The following is a 23,970-nucleotide window of genomic DNA, read 5'->3' as shown; positions in this document are numbered from 1 at the left end:
GCCTTGCATGTGTCTTGGATAGGAATTTGTGCCAGGAACATCACTGAGGATGCCTGTGCCCTTGTGGAGTGTGCCATCAGCTCTGGGACAGGTATCTTTGCCAAGTGATAACATGCCCAGATACAGAACGTGATCTAAGAAGAGATCCTTTGGGGCAAGACTGGAGTCCCTTCATTCGCTCCACAATTGCAATGAATAGTTGCGTTGATTTTCGAAATTGCTTAGTTCTTTCAATGTAGAAGGCTAAGGCTCATCTGACATCCAGAGAATGGAGCATTTGTTCCCTGTTGCTAGCGTACAGCTGAGGAAAGAACAAAAGAAGAAAAATGTCCTGGTTACATGGAAATACGAAACTACCTTTGGGAGAAAGGCCAGGTGCGGTTGCAACTGTACCTTGTCCTTACAGAAGGCCATGTATGGGGCGCCAAGGTTAAGGCCTTAAGCTCAGACACCCTCCTGGCAGAAGTTATAGTTACCAAGAACACTGCTTTCCAGGAAAGGTAAAGGAGAGAGAATCTTGCTAAGGGCTAGAAAGGGGGTCCCATCAGTCTAGAGAGCATAAGGTTGAGATCCCATGGGGGAACAGGATGTTTTACTTGAGGGTACAGACTATCTAATCCTTTGAAGAAGTGGCCCACCATGGGGCTCGCGAAAATTGAGCGACCAGCCAAACCGGGATGGAAAGCTGAGATAGCTGCCAGGTGCGCTCTTATTGATGATACTGACAGACCTTGCTGTTTTATATGCAGCAAATAGTCCAGAATAAAAGGAATTGATGACTGTAAGGGTGAAGTGTGTTTTTGTAATGCCCAAATGGAGTATCTTTTCCAGCTGGCCAGATAGGTGGCTCTAGTGGATGGCTTCCTGCTGCCAAGGAGGATCTCTCACAGGGTCTGAGCATCTGAGGTCGGAGGGGTTTAGCTACGGAGTTTCCATGCCATGAGATGAAGAGACTGCAGGTTGGGATGCTGGAAACAGCCATGATCCTGGTTGATCACGTCCAGGACCAGGGGCAGGGCTATTGGCGCGTCCACCGACTGGCCTAGAAGCGTGGTGAACCAGTGCTGGCATGGCTACGCTGGTGCGATTAAGATCATTGATGTGCCCTCCTTTCTGACCTTCAGCAGGACCTTGTGTACAAGCGGGAAGGGTGGGAAAGCGTATAATAGATGGTCCTTCCAAGGGAGGAGAAAGGCGTCCGCGAGCAAGTCCGGGGTGTAATTCAGGAAGGAGCAAAACTGGTGACACTTCCTGTTGTACTTTGATACAAACAAATCCATTTGGGGAAACCCCCACCATTGGAAGATGTTGACCACTCATGGTTGTGAAATGACTTGCTGAGAACTGCGAACCCAGTTTGTTCTGGGAATCTGGAAGGTACGATGCCTCTAGATGTACTGAATGAGTGATGCAGAAGTCCCACAGTTTGAGGGCTTCCCAGCATAGGGGAGAGGAGTGAGCACAACCCTGTCTGTTTATATAGAACATCGCTGTTGTATTGTCGGTCAATTCTGATACACATCTGCCCTTCAGATGGGCCTGGAACATCTGGCAAGCAGACCGCTCTTAGCTCCCTGACGTTGATGTGCAGCCAAAGTTCTGCCTTGGACCAGTGATCCTGCATCCTGAGTCTGCCTAAGTGCACTCACCAACCCATCACCGATGCATTTGTTACTAGAGACAGCGAGGGTTGGGGCCCAGAGAAGGGCAGTCCTGCACACACTGCTTGCGGATCGAGCTACCACCTGAGGGACTCGATAACTGGGGGAGAGAGTGAGACCAATTTGTCTAGGCAGTCTCGATAAGGCCTGTACACTGAGGCTAGCCAAGCCTGAAGGGGATGGAGTCGCAGCCTGGTGTGCTGTATTACATATGTACAAGCGGCCATATGGCCGAGCAGCTTCAGGCAATTTCGTGCCATAGTGGTGGGGTATCACCTGAGGACCTGTATGATGGCGCCCATGATGAGAAAGTGCGTTTCCAGAAGGAATGCCCTGGTTTGACCAGAGACCAGGAGAGCTCTGATGAACTCTGTTCTCTTAGTCAGGGTTAGGGTCAACTTTGCTACATTCAGTATGAGGCCAAGCCTGTGGAATGTCATTTGAACTAGGCTCACATGGACCTCCACTTGGGCTCTGGAGAGGCCTTTGATTAGCTAGTCGTCAAGGTATGGGAATACTTGCATCTGTCATTTCCACAGAAAGGCTGCCACGACTGACATGCACTTGGTGAACACCCAAGGGGCTGAATGGAAGAACCGTAAACTGATAGCGGGTGTTGACGACCCACAAAGTGAAGGAACTGTCTGTAGGACGGGACTATGGACACATGAAAATACATGTCCTTCAAGTCGAGGGCAGCATACCAGTCCCCCGGATCCAGGGAGGGGATAATGGAAGCCATGGAGACCATGCAGAACTTTATCTTATTCATGAATTTGTTGAGGTTTCGCAGGTCTAGAACAGGTCTGAGCCCGTCCTTGGCCTTCAAGATTAGGAGATACCTGGCATAGAACCCCCCCCACCACCACCACCACCCCCGAATTCTAAAGGGACATCCTCTACCACCGCAAGTTGTAGGAGCATTTGCACCTCCTGCATAAGAAGTTGCTCGTGAGAAGGGTCTCTGAAGAGGGATGGGGAAGGAGGGTGGAAAGGCAGGAGGGAACAGAACTGGAGAGAATATCCCAATTCTACCGTGCTCAAGACCCATTGCTCTGCGGTGATTTGTGCCCAGGCATGGTAGAAATGGGACAGATGATTTACAAGGGGGGGGGGGGGGAGAAAGGATCCAAGATCTGAACTGGTGCATCACCCCTGGGCGCACCTTAAAAAATTTGGCTTGGAGGCTGGGGGCTGCTTTTCTGAGGCCCAGAAATCAGGACTTGCAACTCTCACACCCTCCTGGCAGAGGTAATGGCTATCAAGAATCCAGTTTTCTGGTTAGAGAAGGACTGAGAAGGTCTTCATCTGTTACTCCTGCCCCGCTTCCTGCTATAATCCTGTCTAGGAGAAGCTGGGTAGAATTCAGGTGCAGGCTGAGGTTTGAAATGCTTTCTTTAGGGGGCTGGTGTGTTAAGCCCCAGGGACTTCAGAGTTGCCCTTGAGTCTTTTAGGCTGTAGAGCTTAGTGTCTGTTTGTGCCAAAAAGAGCCCTACACAGTCAAAAGGCAAATCCTGAATGGTCTGCTGGACCTTGTGCGGGAGCCCTTACACCTGAAGCCATGAGCTTCTTCTCATGGCCATGGCTATTGCCATGGTATGGGTTGCCAAGTTGGCCAAATGTAAGGAAGCCTGCAAGGAGGTCTTTATGACAACCCCGCCTTCCTTGAGGCCCACAGCAGGACCCTGCCCCGGTCCTGGACTTGATCAACCAGGACCGCAGCCTAGCCGAGCAGGAGTCCGCTGGAAGTAGCTCTTTAAATTTAGACATGTTGCAAGAATTAAAACTATAGCAGCTAAGGATTGTCTGCTGATCGGCAATGCAAAGCTGGAGCCCCCCCGGTAGAATATACCTTCCTACCGAAGAGATCCAGCTGCATCACCTCCTTGGATTTAGGTGTCAGTTCCAGTTGTCCCTCCCTGCCTTTCCTTTTGGTTGGCAACCACCACCACCAGAGTGCCTGGCTGAGGGTAAGTGAACAGGTACTCATTCCCTTTGAAAGGCACAAAATACTTCCTCTCCACCCTATTGCCGAGTGGGGAAAGAGAAGCGGGCGTTTGCCACAATGCTTTAGTAGTGTTGTGGATGGTCTTAAGGAGTGGCAAAGCCACCCTCAAGGCACCTTCAGGCACCAAAATATTGACCATGGAGTCGGTCTCCTCTGACACCTCCTCCGTCTGCATGGCCAAATTTTGAGCCACCCATCTGATCAACTCCTGGTGGGCTCTGTTGTCCATGGCCGGCAGCATGGTACATGTGCCCACCACCGCTTCATCATGGGAAGATGCCTGCAAGGGCACCAGGTCTTCCTGCCCCTCTGGCTTGCAGGCATCTCCCATGCTGAATCACCCTGAGTGGTGCCAGGAGCAGTGCTGGTCTCCGGGCCCGGGCCCATCTCAGTACCGGCCCCAATGCCGGGTCCCACTGCGGTCTCAGTGCTGGCCTGCGTGCCCATCTCTTGTCCCCATGGAGGTTCCCGGGCTACAGATGTTGATGATGGAGGGGCCCGTGCCTCCGAAGCCACGGACAAGGATCTGGACCCCAACTCTTGGGCTTGGTGGTAGGCCCATGGGATCCAGAAGGGACATTGAACTGGTGCCTGCCAGGGCAGTGGCTATGACATCAAAGGCAATGGCTGCCCTTCCTGTTGTCTGGAGCAGTGCCAAGAGCGGTGCCAGCTTTGTTGTACCATGGCTACTGTGCTGGATAATTGATTATGTTTTGTTATATGTATTGCATGTTTTATAGTAAGGTTTAAAGAAAGAAAAGGAGTACTTGTGGCACCTTAGAGACTAACCAATTTGAGCATAAGCTTTCGTGAGCTACAGCTCACTTCATCGGATGCATACTGTGGAAAATACAGAAGACGTTTTTATACACACAAACCATGAAAAAATGGGTGATCATCACTACAAAAGGTTTTCTCTCCCCCCACCCCACTCTCCTGCTGGTAATAGCTTATGTAAAGTGATCACTCTCCTTACAATGTGTATGATAACCTGGATTTGTGCTGGAAATGACCCACCTTGATTATCATACACATTGTAAGGAGAGTGATCACTTTACATAAGCTATTACCAGCAGGAGAGTGGGGTGGGGGGAGAGAAAACCTTTTGTAGTGATAATCACCCATTTTTTCATGGTTTGTGTGTATAAAAACGTCTTCTGTATTTTCCACAGTATGCATCCGATGAAGTGAGCTGTAGCTCACGAAAGCTTATGTTCAAATAAATTGGTTAGTCTCTAAGGTGCCACAAGTACTCCTTTTCTTTTTGCGAATACAGACTAACACGGCTGTTACTCTGAAACCTGTCAGTAAGGTTTAAGTTGTTAGAATAAATGAATAGGATAGTTGATATTAGTATTAGCTATTTTCTTCTTTTTCATGCCTTGTAAGTAAAAGACAGGACCTTGTCTGTGTCTATGTTAATTAAATTAGAGGAATTTTGAAGGTCCAGGCCCCAATGTAGTTACAAGATTTAGTAATGTTTAATTTACAATGCCTTTCTTGTTTAACATAAAACACTGCTATTTGTATACCTTTGAAGGTCTCTGTGAAGAACTGTTCGTGTGAATGAGGAATGTATGTATCAGGAAAAGATAAGGTGTGAAGGCCATTGTTAGAGCCAGATGGTCAAGGGAGGAGGAGTGAAGAGACTTAACGAAGCCAGAGAACCATCTACGCCTATCCATGATTGAGGAATAGCAGATTGATGACCCTGAGGTGGAGACTAGCACCCTTAAAGCACAAGATAATTGATTAAACTGAAACCAGACAGGATGGCCCTCCTGGAGGTGTTTTGGAATGCTAACAAGAAAGATGCCATCAAAACATATCAACTGAGGAGTAACCAGTCATAAAATGACACAGCAAAATCCACAGACTTCAATGAAGAAAAAGGACTATAAAGGCAGGGTGCTTTGCCATGGGACTTTGGGTTCGTCTTGCCAACAACTCCAGGAGCCTCGGATTGCGACCAACAGAGCCCGGCTCCACTCTGCGACCAATCTGGCTGGCCATTACATTGATCCAAACTCTGGACTGGTAACTAGAACATCGACTGGTGGGACTGCGTGCATGGTGTGTGTGTGAAAAGCATATGCTAACTGCTATATTCTCAATAAATGCAGCATATTGCCTTTTCCCCTGAAAAAAGATCCTGTGTGCTTTTTATAAGCGTAACAGCTTCGCCTAGAGGCATTCGACTCCGCCTCCAAGTCCGATGAGGACTCCAACCCTGGCAACTAGGGCGGTGTGGAGCGAGACAGTGCCAGGGAGTGGTGCCACATCATCACCGGCTTGCCCCAGAAGGCATGGTGCCTTTTTACAGTGACGGTGCCCATGCAGGGGACTGCGCCATTATCGCTATGAGGTCCCTAGCCACTTCAAAGGTTTACAGCGTGGAGGTAAGGTCTAAGTCCTCCTCCCGAGACTCCCGCACTGGGGAGTCCATGAGACCCAGACCCGACGGACCTCCCTATGAGGCCAGAGTCGATTGTGCCAGCTGAGTCGGAGCCAGAGCAAGGTGTCCCAGCTCAGTGCCTCGCTGGTGCCTCCTAGTTCCACTGCTTTACTGGGAGAGCGACCTCTATCTTCTTTGTTTTGTGTAGCACCGGCGAATGGGGACGGTGCCAGGCACGCACACTGGAGGAGGTCTTCGGCGCCAGGGAGTGGTGGTGCCGAGGATCCCTGGAGCCCGAGTCCTTTTCTGGCGCCACAGCCTCTCTTACCAAGGCCAGCACGCTCCACACTGAAGTGCTGGGCTTGAGGTCGGATGCCACTTGTACAGGCTGGGGACAAAGGGCTGACTCCGTGAGGAGTAGTTTCAGCCTAAAGGTCCTCTCCTTCTTAGTCCTTCGGCAGAAGCATCCACACATTTTGCAGTTCTCAGTCTGATAGGCTTCCCCCAAAAACACTTTAAACAGGAGTTGTGTGGGTCTCCCATTGGCATAGGCTTTAGACAGGACCTGCACAGCTTAAACCGTTGAGACCGAGACATGCCCCAGTCCCTGGGAGGGGAAACGTGGTGGGAGGAACCCCCAACAGAAACTTATCCAACTGAGAACTACCTGAACTAATACTAAGTTTTAAACTATTTACAGATATGACTAGAAAGAGTCCACTAGGGGATTGCTTGCCATAGCAAGAGAAAAGCTGCTCCAACCACCGTCACTGGCAGTAAGAAGGAAGAGGTGGCGAGTCGGCAGAGACCTCTATACACCACCATGAAGGCTCCAATCCAGTGGGCTCCACAGCCTCCCCAATAGGTACCAGTAGGGGAAAAACCTTCCGACGACCGTGCACACAGCCACACACCTCTATTTGGAATTGGCATGACCAAGCACTCAAAGAAGAATTGGTATGTATATTGGCAACGAATTGCAACAACTGCTATTAAGTGGCCCTTCATGCTACTTGTTTAGATGCAGCAGACCAAGTTCCATTAAACCCAGACAGTACCCACTGGTGTTTTTTCAAATGACATTACACATAACTTTTGTACTATTCTGACTCTGAGTAAAAATCTGGGGGAGTTGTTAGTGCCTTTTTATTTCTTTTGATACAACCCATGGATAAATTATTTGAAACGTTCCTGATTTTCCAATACACATTCCTGCTGGTTTATGTTTTAAAGCTAATTTTTAGTAAATACATTTTTGACTTTTTTGGATGATATACATTTTTATTTGGATTGACTTTGGGTTTTTTTTCAGGGTTTGTGCTTGTCTGATTTTAATTAATACACTAGCCCTAAAATTACACACCCTAATTTTACAAAATGTAGACCTCAATATGTCCCCTTCTAATGTTCCCATAGAAAATAAAGTTGTCATCCCTTTTTTACATTGAGAATATGATACTTTTAAGTTTATTTTACCAGTGTTTTTAGTGTAGTTGTAATTACTATGCAGATTTTCAACCACATCTATTTTTCTAATATCCAGTTTATCTGTGGCAAGGATTGAAATATCTGTTGTTGTTGGTTTTGTCCACTCAACCACTCAATTGTAGTTGTAGTCTGGAATGAGTTTCCAGAGTTTGTTGGGTGGGAGGTTTGGATTATTTGTTTTGGCTGGTTTAATTTGTATATTCAAATTTATAGTTCAACAAACACAAAGTATTCCAACATCAAAGCCATTCTGTTTTTTCTCTTTCTTTTTAACAGTGTGATTGAATTGTTGAGCTGCTTACTGTTCCACCCATAAGTTTTTGGCTACCCATAAAGGGACACTTTTTGGTTGCTCTTTTAACTGTGACACCCACTGATTCATTAGTGCCTGTACTAGGTCTGAGCTAGCACATAGTAAGTGTTCTGGCAGTGTCATTTTATCCCCCATTATAATTTCACAGGGAGCTACCTCCATAGCTTTATGAGAGGTAGCTCACAAGGCCATTAATGTTAATGGCAACTGAACATTCCCGTCCCTTTTATTCTATATTTTTAGGTATTTTGTAAGCATTAGCTTTAGGATATTATTATTATTATTATAACAACAACTATTTTAGAAGACTGAGGATGGTAAACAACATGCTATTTTTCCTGTATACCTGGTAAACCCACTGTGGTATGCATAATTTCATCAGTAATGTGTGTTCCTTGATTTGAGTATTACCCATGGAAGCTCCCATCTGGTAAAGATTTGTTCTAGCAGAAGCTTAGCAGTCACAGCTGCTCTGGTAGATTTCATGGGAATAGCTTTCCCCCATTTAGAAAAATCATTAACAATTACCAAGGCAAATCTATTCCCTCAAGCAGTTTTAGGTAAGGGACCAATGTAATTAATTTGTAACCAGACCCAAGATCCCTTTATTTGTTGACGTTCTAATCTGCTCTTATGTTTTTTAGGGCCTGGATCAATTTGAGCACACACACTAGGCAGTCTTTAACACAACAGCTAACATTTTGTTTCATTTGTGGCCACCAACCAATTTGTTGTATCCAGGCCAGTATGTTTTTAACTTCCTGATGCCCGCAAGGGGCACATCACGACACATGTATATAGATTCAGATTGTAGCTGTGTAGGAAAAACCCACAATCACACCCACTCAAAATTTTTTCCCAGGGGAATCGTATTACGTTCAGTGGGGTTCCCCTAGGCAGGGAGTGCTCAGAATATAGAACTTGTATAGTAGTACCCTGTTTCTGCAGGGCCACCAAGTCAAAATCCTTCAACTGTGCCTGAACAGTGCGAACAGGGGCCCTGCTGGATTGCAGTTTTCATTTGGAGCCTTTATGGCTGCCCCCCCCCTTTTTTTCCTTTTTTTAATTATTTCACTCTACACCCAGGGATGGTTTAGAATGAGCCTTAACCTTTACCATGGCCACTAACATTTCCATCTCCCGTTTGCTCACCAGCATTTCATATTATAGTAGAGGGGAGCATGCGAATGTTTTTAATCCCCAGAGAGAAAACCATGATACAGTCAATAAGGCAGCAGCTCAGCTAATGCATTATATACCCATTGTGAGTCAAAAAAACCACAATTACAGGCTGCTCATAAAACGTTCCCAGAACTTTGGCCACCGCAGCCAAACTAAGCAAACTTAATCATTACTGAAGGCTGTATGGAAGATTCCAGGTCTGTTTACCAAGGCAAACCTTGCTCTGTGAATGTCATTTTTTCAGTAAATAGAGCCATTTATGAATATTTTACAGGCTCTCTCTTTGTTTTCTTATTACCATGTTAATGTCCTAAGGGGAGAGGTTCCATGCTGTGTGTCTGGCAACGGGCATTCATGAGATTCTTCTGGGGTTAACAAACCATGGGCTAACAGCGAAGGTTTATTATTAGAGCCCCGCAAATCCACGGATATCCGCTTTATATCTGCAGATATCCGCAACAGTGGATGTAGATTTCCGAGAGCCATTTTTGCAGATTGCAGATGGATGCGGATACACATTCTGTATCTGCGCAGGGCTCTGTTAATTAGTTTTCACCATAAAGCTGAACGGAGTTCACAAGAAGTTATAGAGAAACACCTAATGAAAGACCCGATGCAGAAGATCCCTGGCTTCAGTCTCCCACGAAACTCATGGGCAACCCTAATCCGTATCCGCACAAACCATGGCAGATGTCGATACTTGCTGCACAAATGGAAAATTAAAGACTCTCCAGTGTGCGACTGTGATCACCCAGAACAGACCATGGAACATATAACGACTCAATGCCCATTCACAAATACAAAGGAGGCATCACAGCGACACACACTGCTACTCCAGATGCAATTATCTGGCTTAACCATCTGAATGTAAAATTATAGTTGTGGTTCTACAGTTATATCAGCCATACAAAGACGACAAAGCAGAAAAATTCCCTTTTAGATTGGTTTATAGCGTTAAATATATGACTTAATGTTTAAACATTAGACATTTCTTTACAACACTCACCCGCTTGTAGTAGTTCTTTATCTTTGTTGCCATGCCAACCTGCATCATTAAAGGACCATTTTCCTCACTATACTCAGCAAGGATGAGGTCGCCATCCTTACCAGTTAGGTCCTGTGGTGTGCGCATGAAGAACATCTCCCCACCTCCTGAAGCCTGCCGCTCCTGCTCTCTCATCTGTGTGAATGCAAGAAGAGAGTATCAGGGAAACAGCATGTCAAACAGATGTACCATGGCAATGGAGACTTTGGACAGATCTAGATATACAAAGAAATACTGCTTTACCTTGGCTTTCTTCTTGATATGTTTCAGCAGTGGCTGCACAGAATGGGGTCCTGGCTGGGACAAGGTCCCAAAGGAATATTTCTTCAATGGAGGGCGATGAAATTGTCGGAGCTTCATAGGACCCATATGGGTGGGGAAGAATGGCTGGCGAAGTTCCACTGCAGGGATAGAGTGCTGGGACCAAGAGAGAAACAGACACAGAGAACAGACATCAGTACAGAGCCCAGTCTACAACGACCACAGAGAAACTTCCCCACAGTCTTATGGCAGGCACTTGAAATGTTTTATTCCATTAGCCGCAAAAGTGACCAAGGTATTTGGACCCCCTAGAGGCATGTTCTCTCACAGAGATCATGTCCAAGCATGGCTCACTTTCTGTTGTGCACGAGAGACAATGTTCCCCCAGTTAACAATTCAAAGAGCATCCAAATGGGGAAAGGGATCTTTATTACTTGAAGAAAGGGAAAGCATCCCTATATCTATAACCAAGGAAGAAGGGCATTTAGAATTGTGTACATTTTCCCCATTGCTTAAGAGATAGGAAACCTAGCTAGGATTTTACAACAGTACCCTTTAATGGGGGGAGATCCCATTGCCTTGGTTTACATGAGTGTTCACTCAGATTTAGCAATGTCTAACCGATATTTGATAATCTCCTGGTCAAATAAACTTGGCAACAGAAGCACCACCTCAAGTCTCCACAGCACAAACATCCACAGAGCTCCAGTAAGAGCAGTGCAGACAGAGGGTGATACACTGAACAAGACTGGCATGGTACAATGATGGGAGACTGTACTGCACACATCACAGTTTGACACGACCCATGGATACCGTCCCAGGATTTTGTCTTAAACAAGGAAATAACCTGAACAATGAGGATCTGAGAGGAACAGCAGTGTGATAACTTATACATGCAGAAGGATAACTATTTTGATGCCAGACAAGATCCAACTAAATCCCAGCAGGAGATTTCTGCATGAAGATAAGGAGATCACTGCCTCCACCCTAAAAAGTCAGCCCCATTGTCACTACCTGGATGATGTTCCCTCCAAAGGTTCCTCGAAGCCCCTGCTGTTTGGGATAGTAAAACTCATCATTGGAGAGATTCCAGGGATCCTTCACCTCCGGCTGAGACATATTCTGATTTAACACCATAAAGAAAAAAAAAAAAAAAAAGAGTCAAAAATCACTCCTCCTAACCCATTCCTATCCCCAAAGCACTAAGACTTCCAGTGACCTGCTGTGGTTCTTCCTTGATGACACCTGTTTTTCCCAACAGGATCCTACTCTTCTTTAGAGATGATTCTTTCTTGTTCTCCTTGGAGGGAGAGTTCAAAGTCATCTCTTCCTTTTCATCAGGAATTTCTAGTAATGAACACAGAAGAGTCAGAGTGTACTTCAAGTGCTGTTCCTGAAGATTTTCTACCATCAGCACAGCTTCTTTCTGACTTGGAAAAGATCTCCACAGCAATTCAAAAATTCTTACCACGTCAACACTTGAAAAAATATCAGAACGACTCCACCGCCTTCCACATTTGCCATCACAAGCCCAACTCCCTGACAGCAAGGAATCAATGCCCCAGAGCACAAATAAAGGCTCTAGCAGGGCATCTCTAGTAAAAAATCAAGAGCTGTTTTTAAGTTATATTGTTCTAGCAAAGATTCAGGGAGCAAATATGTAACGAAATGGGAGACAGACACAGAGACTCCAGAAAAAAATACAACTCCAGCATGGAGCTTCTGTAGCCTGGAAGGTCTGCTCTCAGTGAGTGAGCAGGAGCCTCAGGCTAGGGACACTGAAAAAGGATGTCATAAGATTCTTCTCCCTTTATTTCCTCACAATATGTTGTCTTCAAGTAAGGTTAGGATGTTGATCATTTGGAAGCCAAGGCATTAGGACATGGATTAATTTCTTTTGCTGTATAATTCAGTTTGGTTCACTTTTCCTTCTCTTCTGGTGCTTTGAACATGGAGTTGGAAATGCATGTGCCAACTTGTTAGTGATTACTTTTGTCTTAGTTTTGTTGGATCATTTGTAAATAGCTTCCAGAATTCTTCAAAAACACAAGAAGGGTAGGAGTGTTGGCCCAACCAGTCAATTCCTGCCACAGGGTAGCAAAGAATGGACAGCCACTCACTGGAGACTCCCATCTACATAAAATATCCCCAAAACACAATTATTATCTCACACTCCTACTTTCACCCCTCCAGAATAGAATGCACTTGTCTTTCCTCTTCAAGCCTAGTTTTTGTACTCTTTTAGGCACCGCCTGCCTTTTAAGTACCCCCTGCTTTCCAATAAGTGCCCTCATTCCCTGCTCTGTCCAACTGGTCTGGAAATATCAGCTCCAAGCAGAGACACAGACAAAGGGCTAACGCCATGATCATACCCAGGATGATGTTTTCATCATTTGGGTCAAGTGTCAGGACTGGAGGATCCAAGAACATTTCCATCGCCTGGTCATCCCAGATGATATTGTCTTCCCAACGGCCATACACTAACTCCTCATTATCAATTGGGAAAATGGAGAACCAGGGTTTATCTTCATCCAGGGCAGCTGCAAAGATAGCAGAATGTGATCTTTGATGGTTAACACTCCACAAAGATTACTATAGCAACTTTTCAATTCAGCACTTTTGTCCCATTTCAGTTCTACCCAATCTTTCCCTCCTTCCAAGGGCTCTTGGGTCCGTGCCTCCAAAGCCAAAAAAAAAATGCATACAGAACCTTATACTGTAGCGGGACAGAGCCTTCGCGTAAGCCTGTACCCCGCTACAGTTGGGCAAAAGGTCTCTGAAGAGCTACACGTGGCCCCCATGACAGTTTGCCATTAAAGGGGAAGACCTTCAGATAAGCAAAGTAAAAGATCTCAGAGAGGTCACAAGCCTCTTAGGAGCTCTGATAACTCAAGAAAGTCCATGGTACTTTGCTTTATGGGGGATAAGGAGAGACTCTCTAAGAGGGATAGAGAAGGCCCTTTGAGAGGTTATGTAAGTCAGCAGGACATCCTGTTGACCTGTAAGTAACTGATTATAGAAGGACCCTCCTACCCCTAGTATTGAGCCCAAGTTTATGCAGAAGTCTCTCTCCACATAGCCCACTATTCACAGACCAATGCTTGCTCATTACCTTGCTGCTCAGGAGGCTGTTTCTCTTTGCCCTTTGCGATGCCCAGGACCCCTGCTACACTGGGTTTCTGCACTAGTGGAATGGGTGGATTGAGCAAAGAGCCACTACGGTTCAGCCCTGGAGAGGAAAACAAGAGTAACATTAGGGTTAAACCAGAACTCAAACCCAGATGGAAAATAGTTTCCAGTCTCTGCCTAGGGGTAGGATCCTTGCCTCACAAATCTTGACCCCGAAGAATGTTACATTCCAGCAACATGGCTGCTGCTAGCAGGAGGCTCTGAAATGCTGATGGTAATGAAATGCTGCCTTTCTCCCCCCAAGCCCAGCAGCATATGTTTCAGTGAGGCAGCACCAGAGTATTCTTCCCAATACTAGATAGGATCTGACTTGGTCAATGCTGCGAACAGCTCAATAAGAAAGACCTGCTCAGTGCACAACAGAGGTTAAAAAAAGCAAAACTAGATATTACGTTGCATTGAGACACACGATACTGAACATATTGTGTCATTATATAAATAAATGATATGTCCTGACCTGTAATAACATGTTCAGTTATGGTTACCCCATCTGAAGAGATATAGCAAAAACTGAAGGGGTCCAAAGATGGGCAAGAAAGACTATTACAAACCTGAGAGTTCTGTCTGAGGACAGATTGAATAGATTAGGACTGCCTAGTGAGCAGACAAGAGAGGGTATGATAAAGACATATAAGAATTAATGGTGTGGAGTTCTGTTATTAACCCTCTTGCATAAAACAAGAACATTTAAATCGGAAAAGTAAATTGTTTTTCTACCCAATGCATAATAAATCTGTGGAACTCATTGCCACCAGACTAAAACAAAGACCTTTACATCATTCAAAGGATTCAACATGGATCTGAACAATAAAAATACATGCAATTTCTTTAGAAAGAATACAAATTTACAAGGGATATAAACCTTCATGTTTCAAGGCATAAACCAAACATTCATTGCCCAAGATTAAGAAACCTCTCATATAGGCAAATTATTCCACAGCTGTTATTAAGAGCCGTTGTCACAGATAGGATGCTGGACTAGATGGGTCACTTATGATCCAGTTCAGCAATTCCCATGTCCCTATTAAGGGAACAGAAGGTTTATTCCTAACAGAGTGCACAGTTTGGGGGAAAGAGAAGCTTCTTTCCACTGGGCAAAATTGAGGGCTTTATCTTTTATGGTGGGACCTGAGGCAGCACCCTTAGGCCAGAAATCCCACCCTGGAGTGTGGATTTTTACTATATAAAGGGATCTTTGACTTTCCTCCTTTAGTTTAAAAAGGAAAACTGAATCCACATTTCTGCTATGCAAGATCTCAGGAATCCTGGAGGGGAGGCTAGAGCCAACAGCAGAACGGGGCAGAGAGGATACTGTCCAGAATATAGTAAAAGTCACTTATTTGACTGATTTTTTGAAAAGACAGTATTCCTCTTCTGCAGGTATTGAACCATCTCCTCCTTAACCTGCCCCCTAATCTGACACTACCTCCACAACTAGCCACCTTTCACTTCTAGCATATAATCAAACAACTACACACAAATTCCTCTACAACTCAGCTCCAAGCAGCACTTGAAACAGATTCTGTACAGTCTAGTATGAATGAGGGCACTGGAAAAGTCTGCAATAAGTTATTTGTATATAAATATGAAGTCACAGTCAGTCTTCATGGCAGGAGCTAAAAGCACCAATTCTGAGGCAGCTTCTCCCTCCAGTGATCCTCCTGTGGGGAGGTCCTGGCAAGACATAGGAGCAAAATTATCAGATCAGATCATCATCTGGGAAAAGTGAATGCCCCTCTGAACAAGGCAACAGCACTGCAGCACCGAGGATAGCAGGTCACTGCAGACACAATGTCACTGCTGCCTGGACACCAGGGAGCCCTCCAACCAACAAGAACAGTGATACTGGGTTCCCCAGCCTCCCAGGAATCTCACACAACTTTCTTCCCCCACAATACCCTGTTATCCCCTGCAGTCCCCCCATAATCCTCCACATGACCACAGCAATGCTGGAACAATTGCTGGGGGTACTGAGAGCCATTGAATCAAACTGTCAACCCTGTCTATGATGGACACCACTTCAAGCACACCCAGCACCCCTAGTTCCAACACCTATGCATTGTCACTCAGCCCTCCTTAGCTGTACAAGGGGCTGCAGCCTGGTGAACCAGGCAGTTAACACACCATCAGGACTGTGGGGAGCAGTCTCTATAAACCACAGAATCACAGAAATGTAGGATTTGAAGGGTCATCAATAGATCATCTAATCCAGTCCCCTGCACAACATTATCTAGACCATCCCTGACAGGCGTTTCTCTAATCTTTTCTTAAAAACCTCCAGTGACAGAAATTCCACAACCTCCCTAGGTAATCTGTTCCAGTGTTTAACCACCCTGACAGTTAGGAAGTTTTTCCTAATCTCTAACCTAAATCTCCCTTGCTGCAATTTAAAATCTTTATTTCTTGTCTAGTCCTCAGTAGTTAAGGAGACAATTTATCACTCTCCTCTTTGTAACAACCTTTTACATACTTGAAGACCATGTCTCCCCTCAGGCTTCTCTCCAGGCTAAAAAAACCCTTTCCTCCCCCCCCCAATCTTTCGTCATTTTTGTTGCTTTCCTCTGGATCTTCTCCAGTTTGTCTACAACTTCCCCGAAATGTGCTGCCCAGAACTGCACACTGTACTCCAGCTGTGGCATTATCAGTGATGACTGAAAGAATAACTTCTCGTGTTTTGCTTACAACACACCTGCTAATACAGAATAGAATGATGTTCACTCTTTTTGCAACAGTGTTACACTGTTGACTCACATTTAGTCTGTGATCCACTAAAACCCCTAGATCCTTTTCTGCAGAACTCCTTCCTAGTCATTTTCCATTTTGTATTTGTGCAATTTATTGTTCCTTCCTAAGTGCAGTACTTTGCATTTGTCCTTATTGAATTTCATCCTATTTATTTCAGACCATTTCTTCAGTTTGTCAAGATCATTTTGAATGCTAATCCTGTCCGCCAAAGGGCGTGCAACCCCTCCCAGCTTGGCATTTTCCACAAATTTTTATAAGTGTACTCTCTATGCCATTATCAATATCATTTATTAAGATACTGAATAGAACTGGACCCAGGACTGATCCCTGCGGGACCCCACTCGATATGCCCTCCCAGCTTGACTGTGAACCACTGATAACCACTCTCTGAGCACAGTTTTTCAACCAGTTGTGCACTCACCTTATGGTAGGTTTGTCTAGGCTATATTTCTCTAGTTTGCTTATGAGAAGGTCATGTGAGACAGTATCAAAAGGCTTACTAAAGTCAAGATATATCATATCTACTGCTTCCCCCTATCCACATGACTCCTTACACTGTCAAAGAAGGTTGTTAGGTTGGTTTGACATGATTTGTTCTTGACAAATCCATGGCTACTATTACTTATCACCTTATTATCTTCTAGGTGCTTAGAAATTGATTATTGGCTCTATTATCTTTCTGGGTACCATAGTTAAGCTGATTGTTCTATAATTCCCAGGGTTGTCCTTATTCCTCTTTCTATAGACAGGTAGTCTATTAGCCCTTTTCTAGTCCTCTGGGAACTTTCCCATCCACCATGATCTCAAGGAGAATCGCTAGTGGCTCACAGATCTGCTCAGCCAGTTCTTTAAGTATTCTAAGGCTATGTCTACACTACCACAGTGAGTCGACCTAAGTTATGCTACTCCAGCTGTGTGAATAACATAACTGGAGTCAACGTAGCTTAGGTCGACTTACTGCAGTCTAAACCGTGCTGGGTTGACAGGAAATTTCCCCTGTCGATTTCACCAGGAACGAGAGGAGTAAAGTGAGTATTGGAGTCAACTGGAGAGCACTCTGCCATTGATTTAGCGGGTCTTCACTAGACCCCATTTCGGGGGATAGGCAGTCCTCCCATATGCCTCAGTAGCCAACTGCAGTCTCTAGTCTAGCCCCTGGCTTCAGGGGCAAACTGCAGTCTGGATTTAGGACACTCTCCTCATTGGCAAGTAGGGGTAAAGGGGGGAAAGAGGGGACCCAGGCCCGCCTGCTATTCTGGGTCCCAGCCCAGGGACCCTATAGCTGGCAGCTACTTACTGCCCCTCCTCCTATTCCTGCTGCCTACTTTCCCTGGACCACTTCCCTCATAGCCCCAGCACCTTCCCTGCCCTTGCTTCAGGGTCTCAGTCTGGCCATGGTCAGCCAACAGCTCCTCTTGCTCCACTACCCTTCCCAGCACTGCAGTATCTCCGGTGCTCCTAGGCAGACAGTCCTTCCCCCTTGCCCTCCAGGAAGAGACTACCCCTTGCTCCGCTGAGCAGCCCTTTATATATGGGCTGCTCCAGCAAGCCTTCTCCTGACTGGCTCTCCCAATAAACCCTTTCCTGATTGGCTGGGTTCTGCGCAGCCTCTCCAAGGCTGCCTTAACCCTTCTCCTGCCTGTGTGGGACAGCTGCCCCACCACAGTCCCCTTCCTGCTTCTAATGTATTTGTAAAATGTTTTCTTGTTACCCCTCATGTCCCTACCTAGTTTAATCTCGTTTTGTGAAAATCTTGGCCAAATTTTGTCTCTACATTCTTGTGTTGTTTTTTATATTCATCTTTTGTAATTTGACCTAGTTTCCGAGTTTTTTTATGATTTTTTTTTGAGTTCCAGGTTGTTGAAGTTCTCCTGGTTAAGCCAGGGTGATCTGTTAACATACTTCCTATTTTTCCTACCCATTGGGATAGTTTGCTCTTATGCCCTTAATAACGTATCTTTAAAAAACTGCTAACTCTCCTGAACGTTTTTCCCTGAGATTTGTTTCCCACAGGATCTTACCTACCAATTTGCTGAAGTCTGCCTTCTTGAAATCCATTGTCTTCATTCTGCTGTCTTCCCTCCAACCATTCCTTAGAATCATGAGCTCTAATCATTTCATGACCACTTTCACCCAAGCTGCCTCCCACCATCAAATTCTCTACCAGTTCCTCCTTATTTGTCAGAATCAAATCTAGAACAACCCCTCCCCTGATCACTTTCTCCACATTCTGTAAGATAAAGCTGCTCCTGACCCCAAGCACTACCCCTGCATAGCCATAGTTTTTCCTTGCCCTCTCAGAGCCCTGATCCCGTCTTCCTCCCCCATCTGCACTACCCCCTGCTATCTAATCTGCTTCCCCGGCTCCTCAGGGTGTCTGATGAGCAGAGCTGGGGACTCAGGGAGACAAAGTAGCAGCATCCAAAAATGAGAGTAACTGGCATAACCCGACAGTTCCATCAGCTTTTCCTTGGAGACACAGAATAAGTTACAATGAACAAAGAATAATTCTGGATTTACAGTTCAGTTTTAAAAACCAGCTTATGTCTAAGCTTGAGAGAAAAGTTCGATGTTTGTAAAAACTGTGTTCCTTTAGCTAGAGAAGCCCCAAAATATTATTGTCTCAGGAACGTGAGAAAGGTTCCTTTTAAAATGTCACCTCTGATAAAATACACAAAATTCCACTGGCCCCTGAAGAGCAAGCACCCAAGCATTAACTTGCAAAGCAGAGGGATTTTAGTGCTGCCATAAATGGAAATCTGAACAGTCACTAGGGGATCTCAAATACAGCAGCCTTTGGTACTGAATTAGGTAGGTCCAGCCCCCCATTTCAGTTGGAAAGGGGAAGGACAGCAGGACATTTCGCTGGACATGTACTTGGCTTTCAATGTTCTCTCGTCTAACAGAAGAGGCCAAGCCTGTTTGGGCAGGAGAAGGACAAAAGGCTTTGTCCTCAACTTGGTTTAGCAAAAGCCACTTCTTGACGGAGAAAGAACACAACCCCACATGCTGAAGAGGAGAGAATGGGGTACACATGACATTCTCAATTAGGCTAACTCAGGGTGTGGGCATGAGAAAGTGTAAAGGCAGCTGCCGCGCACCTTGTTGGGCATTGTACGCAGTGGCGTTTCTGGTCATACTGGAGGGCAGCCAGCCCGCCAGGCTCGCACGCTGTGTTTTAGTCCCTTTGTGTTTGACATCCTCCCCATTCCAGATCACATCATCCTCCCATTGTAGCTGTGTCACCATAAGGAAGTGCTCATCAGCCAGTAAGTCGTCCTTCTCAGCCATCACTCCCAAGTTCTGCAGAGGGGAGAACAATGGCATTAGACCCTAGTTAACTTCGATTTTTCCGCTTAAACTATAGAAAGATTCCCTACCTTCTCCATTGTGAATCCTCCTCCTTTCCCCCTCCCACTCACATCTCTTCCACTGGATGGTTCCCAGCCTTATTCACCACCCCAGCTCCATTTCCTTCTCTATTGTGCTCCACCACCACCACACACAACCATACCCTCGCAGCCCCCTCCCCCTTACACATGCTTTCTCTCACCTTCTCCACAGAATGACCTGAAGTCTCCTGTTCTCTCGCTTGCTCTTTTAGTTTGAAACCATAGTCAAATCCACTGCCATCCTCGGGAATCCCCAGCATATCATACCAGAGCTGGGCTGGCCCATAACGCCATTCAGATACCTTGGGCTTGGTATCTGTCACTTTGTCTATGTCTCCAGTAGACTGGGAAAACTTGGACTCCACAGGTGCCATCATAGTGATCTGCAGCACAGCAGGGAAAAGGAACCTGTCAGTCACTGCTGTCAGAGCTGGCAACAGGAGCTTTTTCTTTCAAATTCTGTCTCATTCTCAGTGGAGAGGAGTATTTCCAAGAAATCTCAGAGATGCATATTCAATCTTAATAGCTGCATTAGCAAATGCTGGAAATGGCAGCCCAGCGATACGAGGACTCTCTACTGCTACAATAAGACGGGGAAAGCGTTCCCTGATTCCTTACCATACAAGGGCTCTTAACCCACAAGGGAATGGTCTCTGGAGCCCCTGCTTAATATCCAAGGAGCAGCCTCTGCACAGAGGGAACAGCAGCCTAACCTCCCATCACCAGTATTGTCTTAGCAGGGTGACTACCTGTGCGGTAAAGAAGCTCCCCATTTGCTAGCTAGGGACCCTCCTAAATCTCAAACTTCCCACCTCATCATCTGAGAGGCACTGCTCCGGAGGAGGAGGAGGAGCAAACTCATATTCCCAGGGAGACTTCTCTTCCATTCCTGCCTCGGTTGCAGTGTCACCCTCCTGGATCTGCACTTCTTGCATTAGCTCCCGATGTTTCTTTTTGCGTTTCCTCCGGGCACTACGCCAAACAGATGGAACATTCTTCCCAGGGCCAAAGAGACGGAGAAAACGCAGCACCTGGAACAAGAGGTAAGAGACGGTCATGAGGACAAATCACAGGTCCCTGATGACATAGGCACAAGCATTTCATACACCAGAGCAGCAAGGATGAGGAAGCACTCCAAGCCCAACAGACTTTTCCACCAAGGCCAGGCCAGGGAAAAGAAATAACTGGAGAAGTGTAACCACTTAATTTCCATAGTGCCCCCCAATCCCTGGTGCAGCTGGTGGTCTCATTATTCTCAGACTTGAAACAAATCAGAGACACTTTCCCTCTGTTTGTTAGAACCTTTATTTAATCCTCAAGGATATTTTATTCTGAAATTCACCTGAAAGGTAAACCCTGAGCAGAGAGGGAACAGTCCCCATTTATCCAGCTGGGGCACAACAGAATCTGGACAAAATGTCCTTTAATTCAGCACATTCCATTATCAGAGACATATTGAAAAGTTAGAGAGCATGCAAAGAAAAGCCAGTAAAATTGTTAGCAGAATGGAGGGAACTTTTAATAAGGAAGAAAAAAAAGTTAAACATGTAAATCCTTTCTAAATGACAACTATTATGGAGGCAGAAACACAATAGTCTAGAAATATCTGGTGTGTGTAAAAACCAAGGAGAATGCTGATGTATAATATTACACACAAATAATATTAAAAGAAGATTAAAGTTTCAAAGCTGAACGCTCAAAAGTTCAGGAGAGATAGAATTAATGTTGTACATTCAACCTTAACTCTGCTCTCTGGTGCATATGCATTATGATACAAGATGTACGATCACATACACAGGAATCCTGCCCCATTCAGTGCACAGGATGAATGATCCCAGGGAATGGAGCAGCTGTTCAATTATAATTTTATCTTATTATTCAGTGTGTGGTCAGATGAATTAATTTAGATGGAATGTTTACAGACTTCATCTTCCTTTCCAAATGCAAACAGATGGACATCGTACCAAAAGGACTGAAGGTAAAAAATCCATTACAATCTACATACCACACAGACTATGCTGACAGCTTGTGCCACACACTCTCAAATAAACTGCGGAACCACCTGATCAACATCCTCTACAGCAAACAGGGAAAGATTAAGAATGAGCTCTCAAAAATGGATACTCTCATAAAAAAACAACCTTCCACACAAACTTCCTCGTGGCTGGACTTTACTAAAACTAGACAAGCCATTTACAACACACACTTTGCTTCCCTACAAAAGAAAAAGGACACTAAACTTTCTAAACTACTACATGCCACAAGGGGCCATAGCAATGGTTCCCTTAACCCACCCAGCAATATTGTTAACCTATCCAACTATACTCTTAGCCCAGCAGAAGCAGCTGTCCTATCTCGGGGCCTCTCCTTCTGCCCCTCCACCCCCACGAACATGATACAGTTCTGTGGTGAACCAGAATCCTATTTTCGACGTCTCCGACTCAAGGAATATTTCTAACACACCTCTGAACAACATACTAACCCACAGAGACCTTCCTACCAAGACTACAAAAAGAAGGATTCTGGGTGGACTCCTCCTGAAGGTCGAAACAATAGACTGGACTTCTACATAGAGCTCTTCCGCCGACATGCACGGGCTGAAATTGTGGAAAAGCAGCATCACTTGCCCCATAACCTCAGCCGTGCAGAACACAATGCCATCCACAGCCTCAAAAACAACTCTGACATCATAATAAAAAAGGCTGACAAAGGAGGTGCTGTCGTCATCATGAATAGGTCGGAATATGAACAAGAGGCTGCTAAGCAGCTCTCCAACACCACTTTCTACAAGCCATTACCCTCTGATCCCACTGAGAGTTACCAAAAGAAACTACAGCATTTGCTCAAGAAACTCCCTGAAAAAGCACAAGATCAAATCCGCACAGACACACCCCTGGAACCCCGACCTGGGATATTCTATCTACTACCCAAGATCCATAAACCTGCAAATCCTGGGCGCCCTATCATCTCAGGCATTGGCACCGACAGCAGGATTGTCTGGCTATGTAGACTCCCTCCTCAGGCCCTACGCTACCAGCACTCCCAGCTACCTTCGAGACACCACTGACTTCCTGAGGAAACTACAATCCATCGGTGATCTTCCTGATAACACCATCCTGGCCACTATGGATGTAGAAGCCCTCTACACCAACATTCCACACAAAGATGGACTACAAGCTGTCAAGGTTCCTCCCCCACTCTGAACTCTAGGGTACAGATGTGGGGACCTGCATGAAAAACCTCCTAAGCTTATCTTTACCAGCTTAGGTCAAAACTTCCCCAAGGTACAAAATATTCCACCCTTTTGTCCTTGGATTGGCCGCTACCACCACCAAACAAATACTGGTTACTGGGGAAGAGCTGTTTGGACACGTCTTTCCCCCCAAAATACTTCCCAAAACCTTGCACCCCACTTCCTGGACAAGGTTTGGTAAAAAGCCTCACCAATTTGCCTAGGTGACTACAGACCCAGACCCTTGGATCTTAAGAACAATGAACAATCCTCCCAACACTTGCACCCTCCCTTTCCTGGGAAATGTTGGATAAAAAGCCTCACCAATTTGCATAGGTGACCACAGACCCAAACCCCTGGATCTGAGAACAATGAAAAAGCATTCAGTTTTCTTACAAGAAGACTTTTAATAAAAATAGAAGTAATTAGAAATAAGAAATCCCCCCTGTAAAATCAGGATGGTAAATACCTTACAGGGTAATTAGATTCAAAACATAGAGAACCCCTCTAGGCAAAAACCTTAAGTTACAAAAAAGATACACAGACAGAAATAGTTATTCTATTCAGCACAATTCTTTTCTCAGCCATTTAAAGAAATCATAATCTAACACATACCTAGCTAGATTACTTACTAAAAGTTCTAAGGCTTCATTCCTGGTCTATCTCCGGCAAAGACAAAATGTAGACAGACACACAAACCCTTTGTTTCTCTCCCTCCTCCCAGCTTTTGAAAGTATCTTGTCTCCTCATTGGTCATTTTGGTCAGGTGCCAGCGAGGTTACCTTTAGCTTCTTAACCCTTTACAGGTGAGAGGAGATTTCCTCTGGCCAGGAGGGATTTTAAAGGGGTTTACCCTTCCCTTTCTATTTATGACACGCCCCCCAAATCTCAGCTAGGGTGAAACACTGGCTGGGATTTCTTCCTGGAGCTCTAGGAAAACAGAGTTAATAAGACACATGCATCTCTAAATATGCTACCAAGTACATAAAGACTAACAATATTTTCCACATCTCAAGGACGATTTTAACCAGTTGAGTCTGGGAAACTTTCACGTGAGAG

General features: G+C 45.4%; 1 protein-coding gene across 6 annotated transcripts in view; it reads right to left on the bottom strand.

Moving 5' to 3' along the window:
- The window catches only part of TAF1 (TATA-box binding protein associated factor 1), a 147,623-nt gene that overhangs the window by 95,289 nt on the left and 28,364 nt on the right, over positions 1 to 23,970 (bottom strand). For 3 of the 6 annotated variants that reach the window (XM_074962836.1, XM_074962841.1, XM_074962839.1), the window contains 9 exons: positions 20,492 to 20,710; positions 19,841 to 20,062; positions 19,389 to 19,590; positions 13,466 to 13,582; positions 12,726 to 12,893; positions 11,573 to 11,700; positions 11,365 to 11,475; positions 10,336 to 10,509; positions 10,054 to 10,227 (listed from right to left, as the gene is read on the bottom strand). In XM_074962836.1, the coding sequence (XP_074818937.1) occupies positions 10,054 to 10,227; positions 10,336 to 10,509; positions 11,365 to 11,475; positions 11,573 to 11,700; positions 12,726 to 12,893; positions 13,466 to 13,582; positions 19,389 to 19,590; positions 19,841 to 20,062; positions 20,492 to 20,710 (1,515 nt within the window). The remainder of the gene's footprint in view (positions 1 to 10,053; positions 10,228 to 10,335; positions 10,510 to 11,364; positions 11,476 to 11,572; positions 11,701 to 12,725; positions 12,894 to 13,465; positions 13,583 to 19,388; positions 19,591 to 19,840; positions 20,063 to 20,491; positions 20,711 to 23,970) is intronic. The other 3 variants (XM_074962837.1, XM_074962840.1, XM_074962842.1) reach the window with 1 other exon arrangement.

Source organism: Natator depressus, chromosome 9 (assembly GCF_965152275.1).
Source record: "Natator depressus isolate rNatDep1 chromosome 9, rNatDep2.hap1, whole genome shotgun sequence".
NCBI lineage: Eukaryota > Metazoa > Chordata > Testudines > Cheloniidae > Natator > Natator depressus.
The sequence above is the reverse complement of the archived record's forward strand: the minus strand, read 5'-3'. Positions and strand labels throughout refer to the sequence as shown.